The following is a 21,970-nucleotide window of genomic DNA, read 5'->3' as shown; positions in this document are numbered from 1 at the left end:
TTGTTCCATGTCCAGTTCTAACTCTTGCTTCCTGACCTGCATACAGGTTTCTCAAGAGGCAGGTCAGGTGGTCTGGTATTTCCATCTCTTTCAGAATTTTCCACAGTTTATTGTGATCCACACAAAGGCTTTGGCATTGTCAATAAAACAGAAATCAATGCTTTTCTGGAACTCTCTTGCTTTTTCCATGATCCAGCGGATGTTGGCAATTTGATCTCTGGTTCCTCTGCCTTTTCTAAAACCAGCTTGAACATCAGGAAGTTCACGGTTCACGTATTGCTGAAGCCTGGCTTGGAGGATTTTGAGCATTATTTTACTAGCGTGTGAGATGAGTGCAATTGTGTAACTTATTGAGTTACTGAGTGTTAAATAAGACAACACATGTGAAGAATTTATGACAGTGCCCAAGACACAGTATATATTCACAGGTTAGCTGTCACTACAATTTTTAGTTTAAGATTTTTTTTTTTGATGAGGACCATTTTAAAAGTCTTTATTGATATGTTACAATACTGCTTCTAATATCTATGTCTTGGTGTTTTTCTGGCCAGTGAGGCATGTAGCATCTTAGTTCCCTGACCAGGGTTCAAACTCATACACTCTGCACTGGGAGGTGAAGTCCAAATCCCTGGAGCACCAGGGACATCCTCTCACGATTTTAATTTTAGTTGTCATTTCTTATTCAAATCCTTCCCACTACTACTCAATTTCTTCATAACTCTTTCACTATGCTTTCTCAAGATTCCCTTCCATTGTAAATCAACTCCCCTAACCCTTAAGTAACTCTGAGATGTGTCTTCCACTGATTTTGTGGTTGGTTGCTCTAACAAGCCTGGCTCTGGGCTGGACAAATGGCTTCAATCACAGCCATTCAGTGGCAGGTCCTCAGGCTTCCACACCCCAGGACCAGGAGGACACTGTTCTAGTCTCCCATGACCACTGTCGGCCACTATACCTCTGCTGTCAACGTTTGCTAAGGTCTGTATCAACACCATGCTTTATCTCCCTTTCCCTTTCCATGGCTCAGACGTCGCAGTGATCATAGAACTAGAGGGGGAGTTCCCAGTCTCTGCTGGCCACAGGGAGAGGAGGTCATAGCAAACCACTTGAATCCTTGCCTAAAGCAGCCATGTTTTAAGCCCCAGACCCACTGCTAGCACCACAACTGCAGGGTATGAACACAACGGACTCAAAGTCTACCGAGGCTTGAAAACACAAGGAAACCCAATCAGACTCCTCCCCTGGAAATGTGAACGAGGAAACTCTTCAGAGGGAGCTGATGCGAAAAGATTGCAAGAGGTGGAAGAAGGCTGTATTTATTTCCAAAATGTGAAAAGGCAGAAAGTTGAAGGATATGAATGACAATAAACAGAAGCTATAAGGAAGAAAGGGTACAGAGCAAAGCTGGTAAGGAGAAGAAAAAAGCAGAACCACAGAGAGACAGAAACCACAGAGAAGAACACTGAGAATTACCAAGTCAGCTGCTAACTCCTTTCCATTCCCAATGCTCAGGAGTGTGTGGATAGACAGCTCCTCCTGGGGGAGTGGAGGTAAGCAAGCCCATTCCTTGCAAATCTAAGAACACTCACTGGAGCGTGCCTACTCATCTGCTGAAGACTGGCACTTAGCTCAAGGTCCTGTCCACTCTACTATGTACAGCCAATGTCACAGTAACTTTAGCATCAAGTAAATGATGACTGATGCTTGCCTCTGATACCTGTGAGTGATGCTCTAGTTTAGCAACCCCCTCCCTAGACAAAGCCACAGTGGCTGCACCAATCAATGCCACCCAGTGTCCAACCCCATGCTCTAGCCCCTCTGGCCCATTCCCTACTGTGGCTGTCCCACAAGTTCGTCTGTCCTTGAAGAAAGGGCTGTCCCTTTCTCTGACACCCCTGAGGTTATCAGAAGCCTTTAATATCCTGCCTTCCACTATCTGCAGTTGTAACAGTATTCTAAAATCAAAGGCAGTATCACAGACACATGACCCTTCCTTCCATTCTCCTAACCCGCATTTTCTCTAGTTGTTGATGCTGGCAGCTTATGAGTGATCTCCCCACTATTTTCCGAACAGCTTAGTATCAACGCACTATTGTTGTTTGAATTAACTTTCAGTTTCCAATTCAGAGTTTCATTTTACATTAGGAAATAACTGTCCTGTGGTCCTCCCCCACCCCACCTCAACACATGGCCAGTTTACACGCAAGGCAAGGCAGGGATACTCTGTGAGCAACACAAAATTAAAAACCATATGAGTGACAGTGGGGTCTAATCTTTAGGACTCTAGCGTTACTTTGGGGTTTTTAATTATATATTTCATATTATTTTTACAGGGATATCAGTTGGTTGAGAAGTTAAAGACAGAGCTGCCAAGATAGTCACAGCAAGGTCCCACAGCACATTTTTCAAAAAGGGAAGAATCCACAGTCAACTAATTAAACCCTCCCTTTGCTGATGACAACTCTTCATCTAATCGTCCCCCTCAAACCTCAATCAGACAAATATTCTGCACTCCCTGTCCTAGCATGGATGATCATCAGGTGCCTCGCACTGCTCTGAAGAAGATGCAATACAATCTCTATATGTAGTCTATAACCTCTTAGTCTTTTAGGATAAAGTATACAGAAGGAAATTCTCACAGATATTAAAATAATGCTCGTTTAAAACTCTAGTTTGAAAATATGGTAATTTTAGGGATTTAAAACTACCCTGGATCTAATTCTATCTAATTCTTTTTCACCAGATTCTACATTATCCACACTTTTATTTTGTTTTGTTTTGTCTTATGTTTTCTGGGCTATGATGCATGGCATGAGGGATATTAGTTTCCCGGTCAGGGATCAAACCCATGCCCCTTGCACTGCAAGTGGGGAGTTTTAACCACTGGACTGCCAAGGGAGTCCCCATCCAAACTTTTAAATTTGGGGTTTCTTGTAACTGATTGCTTGAGTATGGAATAGACTAGAAGGAGGAGAAATTTTTATTTTTAGAAAGAGAAAATATTTAGTGGAGAGATTTAGAGGAGTATTAAAAGGACTAATTCCACCTCCCCACCTGCAAAAGGAATTTTGTTTATATTGTTTATATAATACTACACCTGGAAACAGTTTTTAAAAGTCTTTGCAACAATATGCTAAAATTAGAGACAATATCACAGATCTTTCAATTAAATACAAAATTAAATATTATAAAATCAAGCCTTTTACTGAGTTCACTTTTTAGTTAGGCCAAGTAACCAACATCCCACACCACAACAATTAACCAAAAGAAAGTCTGATTTAAAAAAAAAATGTTAATGAAACTTATAAACAACTGAAAAATATTGGTGTAGTATATACATTAACATTACTTTTCTAATTCTCAGTGGTATACCTCCTGTAAGTAAAGAATGCCAATTTACTGATCTATTTTCCCCCACTGAGAAATGGCTATTTTTGGTCATGATAAAGTAACCATGGGTCTTATGTAAAAGTTCTATAATAAACTTGCCAACTCAGTTTCCACAGAGATGGAGTTCTGAGCAGAAGCCAGGAGAATTTGCTCTTCCCTCTTGTGGAATTCATGCCAGATCAAAACACAACTTCAGGGATTTCCCTGATGGCCCAGTGGTGTGGACTGTGCTCCCAATGCAGGGGGCACAGGTTCAGCCCTGGTTGGAGAACTAAGATCCTTCATGCAACATGGTGCAGCCAAAAATAAAAATGAAATAAAACACTGTTTTAAAAAAAAACACACACTGTAACAAAGCTTGATAATCATTAAAGAAAAAACACAACTTCTGAGCCCTGGAAAGTACCTTCCCCGCCTTAGTTCTGTTCAGTGCTCACAGTTTCAGGTAAGGGAATGGCAGATATAATATTAATTGTGAGTAAGAAGAGGGAAGGGGCTTCCCAGGTGGATCAGCAATAAAGAATATGCCTGCAATGCAGCAAACACTGATACGCGAGTTCAATCCCTGGGGTGGGAAGATCCTGTGGGGGAGGAAATGGCAACCCATTCCAGTATTCTTGCCAAAATAATCCCATGGACTGAGGAGCCTAATGGGCTACGGTACATGGGCTACAAAAGAGTCAGACATGAATGAGTAACTAAACAACAAGAAAAGGGAAATGTTTGTAATTGCAATTAACTTAAAAAAAAAAATACCTGCAATCCACTAAAAGATGGAACAAAATAAACTCCTTCAGAATCTTCCAAGCTTTGGGCCATTTTTTCAGTTTCAGCAGCATCTGTGAACAGATCTGCAAAAACAAAAACAAACAACAACCGAAAAAAAAAAAACAAAACCCTAAAACAAAACGAAGAGGTTGGGGAGGGACAACAGAATTATGCTACATGACTATCATTCACCTGCATCAACATTTACTACAAATATTATGTGAAAGGTTGCTCACTTAAAAGGGTCAACAAAAAGGCAAGCAGCTCTAGTGTTAAGTGGGTTCTCCCACTGCAAAGGTTTACAGCCCACGGAAGGAGTAAGAGAAACAGAGGACCCTCATAGATGGGCTTTGCATGAGCAGGCCTTAGTTTCTCATTTAAATATATTTGGGCTGATCAAAAATCAATTCTATGTGTTTTTTGGCATTAAAAAAAAAATTCTCCTAAAGATAACACTCATTCTAGGTCAGCTACTATAACGACTAGAACAGTCAACCATATTAACCTATAACAACTAAGAGAGTCAACTGAAAGACTATTCTATCTAATGAGTTCTATAAAGGGCTGGTGATACATATACTAAAAGTCAATCTTTATAAAACAAACAAAAATAAATCAAGATCTAATTTAGTATACCTTTTTACTGAAGTATATAAGAAGATGAACATAGGAAGACAAACAGATCCTAAGTATACAGCTAGAAGAATTTTCAGTGTGGATACACTCAGGAAGCCAACACCAAGACCAAGATACCAATTGCTTTTGTTCAAGTGTGAGCTTCCTTCATTTTGTTACAAGCAGCTGTGCTTCACTCATTCTCATAGCTGTATCATATTCCATTCTCACCAAACACAATTCATTCAACTGCTCTACAGCTGATATATATATAGGTAGTTTCCAGTTTTTGGCTAATTTAAACAGGCCACTTTAAATACACGTGTATCTTCCTTTTGGTAAGAATATGTACATATTTCTGGTTGTTATAAACCAAGGGATGGAATTGCGAGTCCTAGGATTTTCATATTTACACTAGCTTTAGCAGACATTGCCAAATCATTTTCCAAAGTGGGTTTTTTTTTAAAACCAATTTAAGGCTTCCCTGGTGACTCAGAGGTTAAAGCGTATGCCTGCAATGCGGGAGGACCTGGGTTCAATCCCTGGATCAGGAAGATCCCCTGGAGAAAGAAATGGCAACTCACTCCAGTATTCTTGCCTGGAGAATCCCATCGGCAGAGGAGCCTGGTGGGCTACAGTCCATGGGGTCCCAAAGAGTGAGACACGACTGAGCGACCTCACTTTCACTTTAAGGCTCCTTCAGCCATATGAGAGTTCCAGTTACTCTATATTCTTACTAACAATTGATACTGTCTGTGGTTTTCATTTTCACTATTAGCTGGAATTGCACAATAGCTTGATTTCTTACTTCTCTGTTAACTAATGAAATATTTTTCACTGGCCATTTGGATACATTTGTTTGTAAAGTGACTCCTGAATGAGCATGTGAGAATGACAGCATAGATTATATGAAAAGGATCAGGACTTGGTCATAATAAATATTGTCGGCCTTACACAGTAATAATGAAAAATTTATTAAAGACAAGAAGATTAAGGAACATTTATGATAAAACTACAATGCAGGAGATGCATGTTCAATCCCTGGGTTGAGAAGATCCCCTGGAGAAGGAAATGGCAACCCACTCCAGTATTTTTGACTAGGAAAACCTATGCACAGAGGACCTGGTGGGCTATGGTCCATGGGGCCGCAAAGAGTCGGACATGACTGAGCATGCATGCACGTGTGATAAAACATTAATATGGACTGCTCAATAATTATTGCAAATTTTACTCAAAATGACAGTTATTTAGATCCATAGGTTACGTTCATTTGTTCAAAATGTCCAGGTAACACTTCAAAAACTAATATATTAAGAAGAAAATACTGCTCTTAAAATCTATATATTTAAGAAATCACGTCCAAATGTCTAACTTTTAAAATCAAGATGTGGAAACTATACTAAACGGCTGGTTTGAGGGAAGATTTTGGTAACAGACAAGGAAACAGGGGAAAAAAATCTAGTTTGTTCACATTCTTTACTGGTTATTCTGTTCCTGCTTGAGGAATTTCTCTAAATCATCTTCTACTTGAACTGTTCTCATATGAGCTTCTTGACGGCAAGTCTTTAGGAGTGAACAGACTTCACTCAGTCTCTCCCACTGAACGCAACCAAGAAGCCCGGATGGAATCCTGGATGGATTACAGCAGAGCTATCTGAGGACGCAAAAGAATAAGCAGGCAGTCCAGCCAGGAGACTGTGACTACCACCAAACCGGCAGTGAGTTTCCTCTTTTTTCTTTTCTCTGATATCTCCTGTCCTAGAGCCAGGGACAGCGTGAAACCTGAAACTTGGGTCTGCACACTGGCAGAAATCATGAAGAGCTTCTGAGGAAGCCCTCTCTTTCTGATTTGAGGAGGAGGAGGAGCCAGGCGTCTCCTACAGAACAGAGAGTGGGGAAATAATCCCCTTGTTCTTGTTTTTTGAATGCTTTTTCATTCTACCTGAATGAGAGAGAAAAAATATTGCATTTTCAAGTTTTTGCAAAAACAAATAGGAGAGATAAACCAAAAACCGATGAAGGGACTCTCTACAAGGGGTAGGAAGACAGGATGAAGGGATAGGAGAGGGAGTCAACTGCTCCTTTTATGAATTTTACTTAGAAATCACATTAAAATTCCACATTTTAAAAAAAGGCACTCAAAAAGGATGCAGCAGGGAAAACTAAAACTGAATGATAACAAAAACAAATAAACCTGATTCTTTTCAAATTAATAAACTCAGTGAAGGGAGAAGAAAAAGAATTAATCCAAGTGAACTTGAATAGCATGGTTTGACCATATATGCTTACTATAAAGAAAAAACAACAACTCTGCAAACAATTTTGAATGCTGTTTGTTGCAGTGGCATGGGTCTAGTAATTCAGATTCTTTGGTGTATATTTAAAGGTTGAGCAAATGAGTATATAATATTGTGTTGGGAACTAGGGTTCTCAATGTGGAAAAAGGGAGAGAAAAGGATAAAACTGGGACCCTTCTCTCGTACACACACACACATTTCTACATTTCTAGCTCTAGCCATTGTTGTTATATATTAAAAAAATTTTTTTTAATTTATGAAATTGGATACTTATTTATTTATTTTGGAGGGCTGCACCCCATTGCACGTGGCATCTTAATTCCCCAACCATGGATTGAACCCAGGTCCTCCCATAAAAGTGTGTCCTAACCACCGGACCACCAGAGAATTCCCTCAGTCATTGGTTTTAAATACCATTTCCTCCTAAAAGGAGGCAGGGCTCACTGGAAAACTTGATGGCAGATACAAAAAACACAAGATGAACTTATCACGTTGTGCCAGAAATTAAGAAAATGCTAAAAAACAGAATACAGATAGACATTTCTAAGACACGGAGGCCAGTCTGAGGAGATTTTCACTGGCCAAATCTGGGACTATTGAGAATTAAAACAAATACATAAGAACTAGAAGAGTTATAACCTGCTGAGTAAACTAAGAAACCATTAGTTTATATCAATAATAACAGGAAATGGAGGGCTCTTCCTAATATAACAACAGAATAAACAGAGTGGAAAATGGAATTAGAAAACACCATTTTTTGAGCCATCACAGTGAAGACTGATCCAGGTATGAAATACCAATGAAACCTGAATTTAGGGGGTGGGGGAAGTTTGGTGAAAAATGGGATATTACCTAATCGCAAATTATCTACCTACATATTACTTATGACAAAAAAAAATAGTAATTATACAACAGAGAAATCAGAAAATATCTTATGCATGTGAAAAAAATTAACAGAATCAAAACAGGAATAAGGGACATTCTGCATTTCCAGGTATGTATCCTGAGAAAGACACATTGTCACTTCTTTATAATTTTAGCACAAATACATTACCTAGATCTAGACATGAAAGAGCTTTCCAGGTGGCGGTAGGGGTAAAGAACCTGTCTGCCAATGCAGGAGACATAAGAGACATGGGTTTGATTCCAGAGTCAGGAAGATCCCCTGGAGGAAGGCATGGCGAGAGTGCCCATGGACAAACAAGCCTGGCAGGCTACAGTCCATGGGGGCGCAAAGACATGAAAAACCCAAACTGAGGGACATTTCAGAAAATAACTGACGTTCTTCAAAAATATCAGTGGCATGAAGAACAAAGCAAAGCTGAGGAAACTGTTCTAGATTAAAGGAAATTACAAGCAATCCTGGGCTTCCCTGCTGGTTCAGACCCTAAAGAATCTGCCTGCAATGCAGGAGACACGTGTTCGATCCCTGGGTCAGGAAGATCCCCTGGAGAATGGAATGGCTACCCATTTCACTATTCTTGCCTGGAAAATTCCATGGACAAAGGAGCCTGGAGGGCTACAGTCCATGGAGTTGCAAAGAATCAGACACGACTGAGTGACTAACACACACACATGCATAAGCAATCCTGGACTGGATTCTGTAGTGGAAAAAATTGCCATGAACGACAGGATTGGGACATATGACAAAACTGGAATGTAGATTGTAAATCTGATGAAAGTACTGGACCCAGTGTTAAATTTTCTGAAGTTAATAATCCCACTTGAAGGATTCTTATTCTTGGGAAGATAGTATTTCTAAGAATATTAGGAAGAGGAGAATATTAGTAAGAAGATGTTCTTAGGAAATAACACAGTGAAATACTACAGGAAAAGGAGTAAGATACATGCAATCTATTACCAAAGAGCTGAGAAAATTATACAGATATTTATCTATTTTATAGCATATTGGGGATTTCGCTGGTGGCTCAGTGGTAAAAAATGCGCCTGCCAATACCGGGTATGAGGATTTGATCCCTGGGTCAGGAGAAGCCCCTGGAGAAGGAAATGTCAACCCACTCCATTATTCTTGCCTGGAGAATTTCAAGGACAAAGGAACATGGCGGGCTACAGTCCATGGGGTCACAAAGAGTCAGACATGACTGAGCAACTAAACAACAACAAGAGCGTACTGGATGGAAAGATGAATGGGTGGATAACAGACAGATATGGCAGTCATGGCAAGATGTTGAAACACGGCAAATCTGGGATAAAGGGTATATAAGAATTTTTGTACTATTTTTACAATTTTGAAATTATTTCAAAACAAAAAGCTGAAACCGTTCTCATTGTCTCTTCTTCTCCTCTGTCTCTCCATATACGTATTTATACGTAACTCAGAGATGTTTAAAAGAAGAAAAAAAAAATAAAAGAGATCAGTTTACCAATTAACTTTTTATTATTCTCTCTCAATTTCATGATTTGCATACCTTTGTCATTTTTGGCTTAGAAATTTAAAATGCTTCTCTTTATTTGCTTATTAATAAGCATTCATCATTTTCCTCCAAGTATTGTTTTTTTATTTTCTTTTTTATAGAATTACAGCCATTTTTTTTACTTTCTGCTATTAAATTGTGTTTCAAATGCTTTCCTTGGCCCTATGCTACCTTAGAAAAGATATTTTCAAGTTTCCAGGTGGCTAAGTACCATTTAAATACTGTTTTTACTGTTCATTCTACTATTCTAACCGTATTACATAAAAAGCTGCGATGTTCCACTCTTGCTTTTACAAGTATGGCACTGAGAAAAGGATTTGGTGGTGGTGGCTGTTGTGTGTGTGTGTGTGTGAGAAAAGGGATTTACACAGACTTGAAACAAAAATATAAATGAAACAGAAAGAAGAACAAAAACCAGAAAACATGTATACTCTGTTGTCTATACTTGATCAACAATTTGCCCCACAAATGACACATAACAGAATTAAAAGCATCCGTGGGAAGCAAGAAAAAAAGAATAGCATTTTGAAGCATCAAACAGAAATACTACTTTCTTTTGTAGACCAAGCATGAACACACATGAAATCTTTAAGCCTAGTTTAATTAGGGGCTCTTGGTATTAAGATCAATTCAATCTCCTAAAAGGATATCAAAAACTATGTTCTTAATGTATGAAAACAAAGTATTTACATTACAGTAAGAAAACTTAAGTCAGTTTGGTATAAGAGCAGCTCAAATAAAATAGAACAAAGAGAAGTCTGGCCTGCTACCAGGACAAAATATATTTTTATTTGGAATCACTTTATTTGCATCCTTTGCCTTCTCCATTTTGAGACTTTCTGTTCTAGTTCTTTTGCGTAATTTCTTCAGACAGATCTACTGCAAGGCCAAGACATGTGCCTTCTGCACTTAATCTGAATGTCTTAGTCGGACCCTGGAAAACTGGCTCACTGTTCTTTTTTCTCTGTAACATGGAGATGTAGTTCCACTTTCCAAACTTTGCAACTAACTTCCATGCTGATCTGATTCTCTCCTCTTTAGAAACAAACCTTTCTATCGTGACTCTTTTCTTTATTCTTGAGATTCACACAATTCATCTCCCTAAGACTGTCTTAGTTCGTACCTTTTTTAACTTGGTAAAGCCATTTCACTCTGAAACTTAGGTCTTTCTTCAGCTCAGGAAAGTTTATTTTCAATTCTCTCTTCAATTTTTACATTTTCATAATTCTGTTTCCATAATTCCATTTTCATATTCCAGAAAAGAGACTATTATTGGTCACATACTTTTTTCCTCTGATCTTTCCTCTATCAATATGTATCTCACATTTAGTTTGTTGTAGTTTATCGAACTTGGTCACCCTCCTTCAAGGGGCTGTGTATCCTTAAATATTTTGTGCTCTCTTTCAGGTCAGGCTTGTTGGGGCTGGCAGGCAGTGAAAGGTAAGGGAATGGACACCCTTGGCTCTGGGGTTTCTCAAACTATGAGAAAGATTAGGCCTCTCCCTTCAGCCTGGAGGAGGAGTAATCAGACAAATCAGTACCAGGGTCCATCTCTACTAGGCTCTCCTGGGGTGATCAAGCCCAGCGCTTGCTTCTCCACAGCTGAGGGGATCTGCTCTTGGCTCGGCCGGCTCAATCCATAGTGAACATCTATAGCGTCCTCAACAGCCTCTAGTATGTTCACCAGTAAGACTCTGTTGGTGCCCTCTACAGACCCTGTGTCTGCAGAGTCTCCTCGACAGCTCAAGGCTTCCTTTACGCCAGCTGCAGCCATATTTACCTTACTGTTTGTCGTCCCAGCAGGAAGCAAGAGGGATGCAAGACCATAAACAAAGACACTAGTCACTAGTAATGACATACAACCATTCACCACCACCTAATTAGTTCCTAGAGGAGAGAATGTTTATCTCATCTTCTCTAATGAGAGAGGCTATTCTCTCTCTTGGGAAGATACCCAGAGAGAAGAAATCAGTTTTACTTTATTTCTAGTAAACAAGAGTCCTGGGTAACTTTCAGTGTATGCTCAGAGTCTGATGGGGATTGCCTGGAGCAGGCAGATGTGGCATGTAGCAATTAAAAATGAAACTGCTAGGGAAAAGATGTCTCCTGATCCACATCACTGGAGGACAAGAGAGATGGGAACTGTCTCAGCTGTAGAAAAGAAATAGTGCATTCTTTCAGTTCCTTAAATGGCCCGCGCTCCTCTCTCCTCAGGGCCTTCTTCGCTGGTCCTCTCTGCTTGGGCTGCTCCTTGACCAGCTGCCTCCCCCATTTGTCCAATCACTCTTGTTAATCCTTCAGGGCTCAGCTGAAATATCACTTCTTTAAAGAAGCCTTCTGAGTCTCCATACCAGACAAAGCCCTCCCTTTAGAAAAGGATCATTGATTCTATTTATACTTCTCCTTCCTGGTATTTAACACTATTTTTTGGTTGTTTTTCCCCAATTATGCATTTAACACACACCTTTCCTGCTAGACTATGACCTTCATGAGGCAGGAAGTATCTGTCTTACTCCCACGTGTCTCCTAGCATGGAGTTCCGGGCTTGTACTTAGCACTCAATTACCTGTTAAGCGAAGAAAAGCTGGAAGACATAAACATATTTCTAAGATTGAGATACCAAAAGAGAACAAAGAGTGAAGGGGAGCAGAGATGGACCAGAGGAAAAGGAAAAAGAGATGATCCCACAGGGACTCAAATGGGGCCGTTAACATAGGGAGTAAGGGGGAGAAGTGAGAGAGAACTGGCCTGTGTAAAAAGATTAAGAAAATAAATCTAAAAAATGAAGATGGAACTGGCTTAGAAGAGCTTTTACACCTAAGCCTGAAGTGTTCAACCCAGAAAAGGGGTAGAAGGAACCCACCATTCAGAGTGGAAAAAATCTAGAACATCACACAAAGACACAAAGGCTCAGAATACACATCTCCAAGGAAATGACCAGGTTAATTAAGCTCTGATACACTGCGTTTCTCCTGAATATAATTCAGTTATTTTTTTCTGAATTAATTAATTGTAATTAATAATCATATAATTATTTACATATATTTATATTGTATTGTATTATATATTGTTATAATTCATTTTACATCATTAATTATAATTAATAATTAATATAATTCCATTATTAATTCACAGATATTACAGTGAATTCTCAGAATAGAAAGAGATATATTAAAATAAAGGTCAACTTTTTGCATGAATTTCAGACAGGTATATACCAGTAATTTAATAAATATCACTGCGTAGTTCTGTTAATAATAAAAATTTTAAAGTAAATAATTCAACTCTGAATTCTCTCTCTCTTCAATCAGTCCAATGGTTTATTTCCTGCCAGAGATGGGACTGGCCTTTGGGGGGCTCCTTATGCCTCCACTGGAAACACATCACTTTTCTAGGTCAGGGCCATTTAGTTCCATCTCCCAGAAAATAGTCTTCATCATTTGAGAGTCACAGTGACTGAGCCTCAAGCCAGCAAAGCAGTGGAAATGATTTCCACTGGCAATGTGCACATGCTGTCGTAAGGAACTAGGGAATGATTTTCTTTTTAAATGAGGCATGTGAAGTCATTCTGCTTTTCCTTTGCATCTTTTAGGAAGGAGCAAAATTAATACAAGGAACAACTAAAGAAGAAAAAATATTGATATGTAACCTTTTTCGCTTGTTTTTTGGTCGCACTGTGCAGCTTGTGGGATCTTAGTTCCCCAACCAGGAATTGGATCCTCACCCTTGGCAGTGCGGGTGCAGAGGCTTGACTACTGGACCGCCAGGGAACTTCCCATATTTTCTATTTCTGATAATTCTGAGTTGACTTAAAAACACGTCCAAAAATTGAAAGTAGTACATTTAAAGAAGAGATTTTAAGTGATAAAAACTTTTCAAGTAAACATTTGCTTTTTGGTAGCAAATATCTTAAGCTTATAATGCAGGTTCAGGTTTATAGAGAAAGAGAAAGAAAGAAAGGAGGAAGCAGAGATTGGTGTTTTCCTCCAGACTGTATGTTTTCTGCCAACAGAACTATTTTTGTCTTTAAACAAAATCAGCTTAGTTCAAATCAGCAAAGTAAAAAGCCAGACCCTCTCAAAATGTAATTATCAGAGATAGCTATTGCTAATACTTAGGTATATAGCATTACATACTGCATGTATTAAATATGGTTATGTAATATACAGGCTGTTCATTGTTCACAATAGCCAAAAAGTAGAAACCACCCAGATGCCCATCAACTGATGAGTGGATAAACTGTGGCACATCCATATAATGGGAAATTATTCAGCAATAAAAAGAAATGAAGTAATGATACATGCTAAAATATGGGTGAGTGAAAGAAGCCAGTTAGACCACATATTGTTTGATTCCATCCATATGAAATTTCCAGAATACACAAATCTATTGATACAGAAAGTAGATTAACAGTAGCTTAGGGCTGGGGGAGTGGGGTGTGAAATGGGAAATCACCACCAATGGATACGGGAGTTTCTTTTAGGGAGAACAAAAAAATTCTAAATTTAGATTGTGGTGTCAAGATCAGACCTTGCGGTTGCCAAGAGGGAGCAGGGGAAAAGAGAGAGAAGGCTGGGAATTTGGAGTTGGTAGATGTAAGCTATTACATTTAGAATGGATAAACAACAAGGTCCTACTGTAGCACAGGGAACTAGACCCAATCTCCTGAGATAAACCACAATGGAAAAGAATATTAAAAGAAGAATGAATATATGTGTAAAATGAGGTCACTTTGCTGTGACTAGCCCAGAGACTGGCACAACAATGTAAATCAACCATACTTGAACCCCACCAGGCTGCTCTGTCCATGGGATTCTCCAGGCAAGAATATTGGAGTAGGTCGCCATTGCCTTCTCCAGGGGATTTCCCAACCCAGGGATCGAACCTACATCTCCTGCATTGGCAAGGGGATTCTTTACCACTGAGCCACCAGTATACTCCAATATAAAATAAAAATTTAAAAAAAAAACAACAAAAAAAGAGGCTGATGGAACCAGGGCCATACTCTTATGCATAACACTGCATAGCTCCTCCATAGTAGGTTTTCTCTCATACATGACTCTATTCATGACACTGAGAACATTATAAAGGCAATTTAAACTATTCTAAACAAAGAAATCAAAGACTTCTGAGCAGCCAGTGAAAAACAGGAGCATATTTTAAGTGGATGGAAGGAGAATAAAAGGAGGGCTCTCCAGGGAAAGCCAGGACAGGTCACAACTGGAAGGGAGAGCAGGTTTCTAGAGATCACTTAAGTCCAACTTTGCAGACTCAGAATTTTGATTAGACACAGTCACAGACCAACTAGACAGTGAAGAACAAAGATGAAAGACAATGAATGCATCACAAAATAGTGGCTCTATCCGTGGAATTCTCCAGGCAAGAATATTAGAGCAGGTGACCATTTCCTTCTCCAGGGGATCTTCCCAACCCAGGGATCAAACCTGGGTCTCTTGCATTGCAGGCAGATTCTTTACCATTTGAGCCATCAGGGAGGCCCAGATTTTCTTCTAGCATGTGTCATTTTATTTTGAGTTTCATTCAAACAATCCATTCACTCCCTGCTGATTAGCTTATGTGGTTGTCTTGAGTTAGGGCTGGCCTATCTACGAAAGCCATTTAGAAGATAACTTACCTAACTGCTGAGCCCACTCTATGGCAGTGCCTGTGTCTCCCGCATTGCTTTCAGCTAAGCACACCACTTCTTGCCCGATCTTCCACCCAATTAATGGATAAAAGCCTTAAAAACAAATAAACAATATAAGTCACATAATAAAGAGTGAATTCATTACAGAGGTGTCTGCAGTGGAGCAATCTGATTATCTCAAAAACTAGCAACATGCCTATGGGGTCAGACTGCCTGAGTTCAAATCCCCGCCCTGTCTCATTTTCTAGGTGTGGTTTTACAAGTTTCCAACTTCTTAGCTTCAGTTTCCTTGACTGTAAAACGGCCTACCTCAGAGAGCTCCTGTGAGAATAAACTGAGTTAATACAGAAAAAGAATTAGTGCCTGGCATAGAGTATGAAAAATAAATATTAGCTTTTATCAGCTACAAGCAATCTATGTCTCTAGAAACACAGAAACAATATTTTAATTGAGAAAGTAATGGTTATTACAAGATTTGTTTGTTAGAGAACTAACCATGTTATTACATTTATCTGCAGTTTCTAAATAAGGTTTCTAAACAGAAACAACGATCATTTTCCTTTTTTTTTTCCCTTAATTTTTATAAAGATCATTTTTCTAGCTTTTGTTTTCCCAATTAAGGGGAAATGAAGAACAGTAGGCAGGATGAAAGACAGGAACAAGATTTTAAAATCCACCTCTAAGTAACCATGTTAAAGGAGCAGGGCTCAGACTAAAAGCCCCAAGCGCTCCCGAGTGTAGTTACACAATCTAAATTTCTTGGATTCTGCATTCCAGGATTTCTTCAATTTGGCAGAACAAATTCTTAGTAGTTGTTATTAAAATTCTAAATATACAGGACTTCCCACTCCAGTATTCTTGCCTAAAGAATTCCATGGACAGAAGAGCCTAGCGGGCTACAGTCCATAGGCTCACAAAGAGTCGGACATGACTGAGTAACTAACACACTCCCTGGTGGTCCAGTGGTTAAGACTCCATGCTTTCACCACAGGGGCTAGGGGTTCCACCCCTGGTCAGGGAACTATTAATAAGATCCCACATGCCATACTGTGAGCCAAAAAACAAATTAGAATGAAACCCTGAATACACATGCATCACTAGTTGAGAAGTACCAACCCCAAAAATATTCACAAAAAGAATAAATCCCAACACATGAAAGAAATTTTAGAGACCTAGAAAGATGGTTTAAATAAATATAACAAGTGTTAAAGGTAAATCTTTGAAAAGCTGACCAAAATATCCTAATCTTTCTGAATTTTTCCATAGAATCCTGGTTATTTCTTAGTGCTTTTAATTAAAAGAATAAAAGCAAGTGGGTATTGACTATCTCTAAGACGAATAATGAAAAATATTAGAGAATATCCTTAATATAAAATAGGAAAGTAGTGTCATAAAAGTGAGTGAAAAAAAAATGATATTTCATTAACAAATAGGATAAATTCTAACTCCTTACCTCCAACACTCTGTTGAGGGTTATTTCCAGTATTAATATCTAAAAACGTCCCAGTTCCCATGGTTAACTTCACATCTCCTGTTTGAAAGCAGCATTCTCCAAACATGGCTGCTTGCTGGTCAGCGACCTGCCAAAACAAACAAATATAAGGTCTTTATGCCTTTAGCACTGGTCCATTTCACTGTATCCCACTGTCTTATTCACTATAGTCTCATGGTTCAATACTTTCTTTCCTTTTTTTCTTTTTCCTTTAAACAAACTCCCTGGTGAGAACATAGCAACAACTATATAACAGGAGTCTCTCTAGGACCATAATATTATGTGGAAAACTAACATGTCTCGGGAATTTTTAGTGGGCAATCTACTTGACCACTTTGAAGAATCATAAGAATAATCTTAATAACAAAAGTCAGAATAAAATTTGTGCAGAAAAAAACAGCTAAGGTTCGTTATTTGCAACTTGCAAGCACCTTCATTCATTAGTCAAAATAACAGACCACACAAATTTCCCTTTTAAGAAGTAGCATAGGTGTGGCTCAGAGGTTAAATTGTCTGCCTGGAATGCGGGAGACCCAGGTTCGATCCCTGGGTTGGGAAGACTCCCTGGAGAAGGCAATGGCACCCCACTCCAGTACTCTTGCCTGGAGAATCCCATGGACGGAGGAGCCTGGTAGGCTACAGTCCATGGGGTTGCAAAGAGTAGGACACGACTGGGCGACTTCACTTTCACTTTCATAGGTGAATAAGTAGATGTAGGTTAAAACCATATATTTCCCAACCATACATTTTTGTTAAAAAGAAAAATTATAACTTCTTTTTTCTTTGGCCACAACACATGGCTTGTGGGATCTCAGTCCCCCGATCGGGAATTGAACTCTAGCCATGACAGTGAAAGTGTCAAATTCTAACTACCAGACCACCAGGGAACTCCCTATAACATTTGCTAATGTAATACATGTAGATATATTTAATATATATACACCACAATATTTTAAGAACCAAAACTCACCTGAAGAATGCTTTCTCACTAATCAATAAGTTTTCTGCTGCTGCTGCTGCTGCTAAGTCACTTCAGTTGTGTCCGATTCTGTGCGACCCCAGAGATGGCAGCCTACCAGGCTCCCCCATCCCTGGGATTCTCCAGGCAAGAACACTGGAGTGGGTTGCCATTTCCTTCTCCAATGCATAAGAGTGAAAAGTGAAAGTGAAGTCGCTCAGTTATGTCCAATTCTTCGTGATCCCATGGACTGGAGCCCACCAGGCTCCTCCGTCCATGGGATTTTCCAAGCAAGAGTACTGGAGTGGGGTGCCATTGCCTTCTCCGAGTAAGTTTTCTAGTCATACCTTAATCTAAACCTGAGCCTACTCTGAGTTGAATAAGACTGATCTTCTCCAGGAATTTGTAATTTGAGAATTAAATTCCCGTCCCCTCACTTGACTCCTCCACCTACTGGAGTGATTGTCTATGTAGGGTCAGATGTTCTACACCTCCTTCTTAAGCTGTTACAGGAAATTAAAAGCAAGGCCTGAGTTTCTATAGTCAAGAAAGAAACCTCAGGGGCACTCCTGGTGGTCCAGTGGCTAAGACTCTGTGCTCGCAATGCAGGGGGCCTGGGTTTGATCCCTAGTCAGGAAACTAGATCCCACATGTTGCAACTAAGAGTTCACATGCCACAACTAAAGATCCTGCATGTATCAACTAAGACCTGGCACAGCCAAATTAAGTAACTAATTACTAAAAGGAAACAAAGAAACCTCAAAAACCAGAAACAGCTAATTTTTCACTCATCCACAGATTCTTTACTGTCTCAGTAGAGGAAGGATTTTATAAAATGTAAATGCACTTTAAAAAATAATAAAAAATAAAATGCAAATATTTGTCTTCTTTATTTTAATTGCCCTCTCACAGTTTCTTATATTAATATAAATTAAGCACTGGCCCTATCACTGCTTCCTGTTTCAGAGTATCAAATATAAACCACATATTACTCAGACTACAACATTTTCTAAAAATTTAGCATAGTACTTTTCTGAAAAACAACATATAGAGAAGTCAGAAAAAGTTATAAAGAATTTCCATGATAGAACACTAGCCCATTGGTCCCCTTTCCAGAAAACAGAGAATCCTTCTGATTATATTCAGGGCCCTTTAACTTAAAAACAAAAAACACACTCTATTCTGCTTGGACGTTTGTGTTTCTTAAACTAAACCTAACTATTCACAGATATTCATTTAGTTTATATACTATACAAGGAAAAATCCTCAAGTTTTCTACTTACCAAGGCCACTATTGGTATAGGCACACCAAATATCTCTTCATCCACTGATCCAAAATTGTGGCTTCAAATAAAATTGATTAAAAAGTAAGTTATAGCTCTAGAAATATTAATTCTAAAATTTAACATAGCCCCAAAAGTTACATAATGAACATACAAGCACCTTGGAGGTGTAATAGTGATAAAATAATTTTCCCCCCGAAGGCGAGGTGAATTCAGGGACAATTTTGCTGGTTTCTATATCTGATTTTCATTATTACCTCGTATCCTTCACAGGAGGCAGGAGAGAGAGCGGGATTGAAAGCAGGGAGGTAATGATCTTGCTCCAACACATCTGGGCATAAAAATATGTCATCAAAATCCTAGCTAAATTATACAAAAATTGGTGATTCAAAAGGAAGGGGAAAAAACTTTACCTCATATGGGTCAAAAAGTCCAGTTGTGCTGGCATTTGAAAAATCTGTGGCAAATTCAGAACCTAAATTTACATTGGAAATGATCTATTTATTATCAGGTAGTGTCAATCTACACCCATATCCTTATCAGTCTCAACCCTGCCTGCTCTCAAATTCATTCAAAATGTGCATTTCCAGTGCAAAGTCTCCAAAGCAATTTCCTGTTTAACGCTTTTAGGCACATTGTCAGCTCATGATTCCCAGTTTAAAGATGAGGAAAGGGGCTCAGAGAAGCAATGTGATTACCTACAGCTATATATACTCTAGGTACAGTTGCAAAGAAGCAGATTCAGTATTGAACTCAAGTCTTACCACTCTCAAACATAAGACTTTTCTCAGTCTTATGTTTGAGGTGTCATCACAATTTAAAAATCACTCTTGTCTTAGAAAATATCTGAAATTAATCTAGCTTTACAATAACAGGAAGTTATTAGGGTCCCAGAAAAAACAGGATGTCTGGGATATGGGGGAAAAAGTTTAAAACTTTCGCTTCTTTAAGATGAATGATTTCTATCAGTCAAATTCCAGTTACCTGAGCAGATCTATCAAATCACCTTTACCTTTTGTGAGCTTATGTAACAACCAGGTATCAACAGTCCCAAAGCAGCAATTTTCTTCTTCCACTGCCTTTTGCACCTTGAAAACACAACAGCACATGATCAGTTCAAAAGGGATAAACTGTTAAGTGCATGATCAAGTGCCAATCACTAAACACAGTATCATCCCATTTTTTATAAAAATTTATATACAGAGAAATAATTTCTAGAATTTACCCTCAACAATTCTAAGCAATTACTACAGAGTATGAAAGGCTTTAGTTTTACACTGAGCATGCTTATTTTTGTGATGAAGAAAAAGTGTATCTATTTCTTAGTTTACATATATGAATATGCCTAAATATAGAAAGTCTAAAGTGGGATATAGCACAATAAAGCTCACAGGTCAAATCAAAACAGTTGCTTGTTTCTGTATCACAAGTTAAGAATGCTTTTTTAATTTTATAATGGTTAAAAGAACAAAAAGAATACTTTGTAACACACGAAACGTGAAATTCAACTTTCCATTTCCTTTAAGTTTTACTGACCACAGAGAGCACAGCCACGCTCATTTCTTTCTGTATTATTTATGGCTACTTTCATGCTACACTGGCGGACTGGTTGCGAGGGAGTCCTCATGACCTCTGAAAGCCTAAATATTACTTACTTGGCACATCACAGAAGAAATCTGCCAAAGCAAAAAAAGAATCAAAACCTCCTTAAACTAGCTAACAGAGAAACTGCCAAGCTTGTAAAGCTATCGTTAACTTACTGGAAAACAATTCCCCAAATCCTACTTGGTCATCTCTCCAACTCTTATTTGTCCTTTAAGACTAGCGTTTCCTGGATATGCCCAACCCAGCATCCAAGGACATCTCTCATACAGTCACTATCTCACAACACCATTCATTCCCTAAGCTCCTTAAGAGCAGGAACTAGATTCCATTTATAACTCCAACACCTAGGGACATCCCTTATCCCTTTCAAATAACAGATGTTAAAAAAAAAAAAAAACTTGCTAAATGAGGTAAAAAAACAGCAAATGCACATATTTAAGAATGAATTATATTTTAACAGTAGAAGGGATCAATGAAAGAAGATGAATGGCATAAGTTTTAAAAAGAGAAGTCACCTGTAGATTTCTTATAACAAGTATTTTGAAGAGTCAGGTGTTATATCACTTAAATATGGAGTGTGTACATACATGCATGCTAAGCCGCTTCAGTCGTGTCCAACTCTTTGCAATCCCTTGGACTGTAGCCCCCCAGGTTCTTCTGTCCATGGGATTCTCCAGGCAAGAATATGGAGTGGGATGCCATGCCCTCCTTCAGGGGATCTTCCAGACTCAGTGACTGAACCTGTACCTCCTGTGACTCCTACACTGCAGGTGGATTCTTTACCGCTGAGCCACTGAGGAAACCCTAAATATGGAATACTTTAAGTAAAATAATGATATTTGAAACTTTCTAAATTTAGAAATTGTGATTCTCTAATTTGTTTCAAATTAGACAAAGGTTCATCTGCATCTTTCTTTTTTTGCCATGCCATGTGTCATGATCCTAGTTCCCTGACCAGGGACTGAATCTGTGCCCCTGGCATTGGGAGTGCAGTGTTAACCACTGGACCAACAGGCAGGTCCCCAAAGGTTAATCTGTATTTCAGCAAGTAGCAACAATGCCCACCAGGTAGTAAACTCACCTGTTCATTTAAAAACTACTTCAGGGCCAGTCCCTCTGATAGGCAGTAGGTCCTCATTAGGTTAGCGAGGGAGAGAGTAGTCAGGGCTTCCTAACGCAGGAGGACCAAGAGCAATCCTCTTCACATTGGGTTAAGACTCCAAATGACTCTACTCTAGGAGTAGGGGTAAACTAAAAGCTTCTTACAGGAACTCCATCTCAGCTTTGAATCATTTCAATCAAGCTGGATTTAGAAGAGGCAGAGGAATCAGAGATCAAATTGCCAACATCTGCTGGATCACAGAAAAAGCAAGAGAATTCCAGAAAAATATATACTTATGCTTCATTGACTATGCTAAAGCCTTTGACTGTGTGGATCACGACAAACTGTGGAAAATTCTTAAAGAGATGAGAATACCAG

The 21,970-nt window shown here is 38.9% G+C and overlaps 1 protein-coding gene across 3 annotated transcripts in view; it reads right to left on the bottom strand.

Annotated features, from left to right (window-relative positions):
* Positions 1-21,970, bottom strand: part of GK5 (glycerol kinase 5) — an 84,538-nt gene that overhangs the window by 15,315 nt on the left and 47,253 nt on the right. For all 3 annotated transcript variants that reach the window (XM_019961444.2, XM_019961456.2, XM_070793747.1), the window contains 7 exons: positions 19,898-19,973; positions 19,299-19,360; positions 19,143-19,216; positions 18,886-18,946; positions 16,606-16,732; positions 15,141-15,245; positions 4,147-4,241 (listed from right to left, as the gene is read on the bottom strand). In XM_019961444.2, coding sequence (XP_019817003.2) covers positions 4,147-4,241; positions 15,141-15,245; positions 16,606-16,732; positions 18,886-18,946; positions 19,143-19,216; positions 19,299-19,360; positions 19,898-19,973 — 600 coding nt within the window. The remainder of the gene's footprint in view (positions 1-4,146; positions 4,242-15,140; positions 15,246-16,605; positions 16,733-18,885; positions 18,947-19,142; positions 19,217-19,298; positions 19,361-19,897; positions 19,974-21,970) is intronic.

This window comes from Bos indicus, chromosome 1, assembly GCF_029378745.1.
Source record: "Bos indicus isolate NIAB-ARS_2022 breed Sahiwal x Tharparkar chromosome 1, NIAB-ARS_B.indTharparkar_mat_pri_1.0, whole genome shotgun sequence".
Classification (NCBI taxonomy): Eukaryota; Metazoa; Chordata; class Mammalia; order Artiodactyla; family Bovidae; genus Bos; species Bos indicus.
This window is presented reverse-complemented; position numbering and strand designations above follow the sequence as displayed.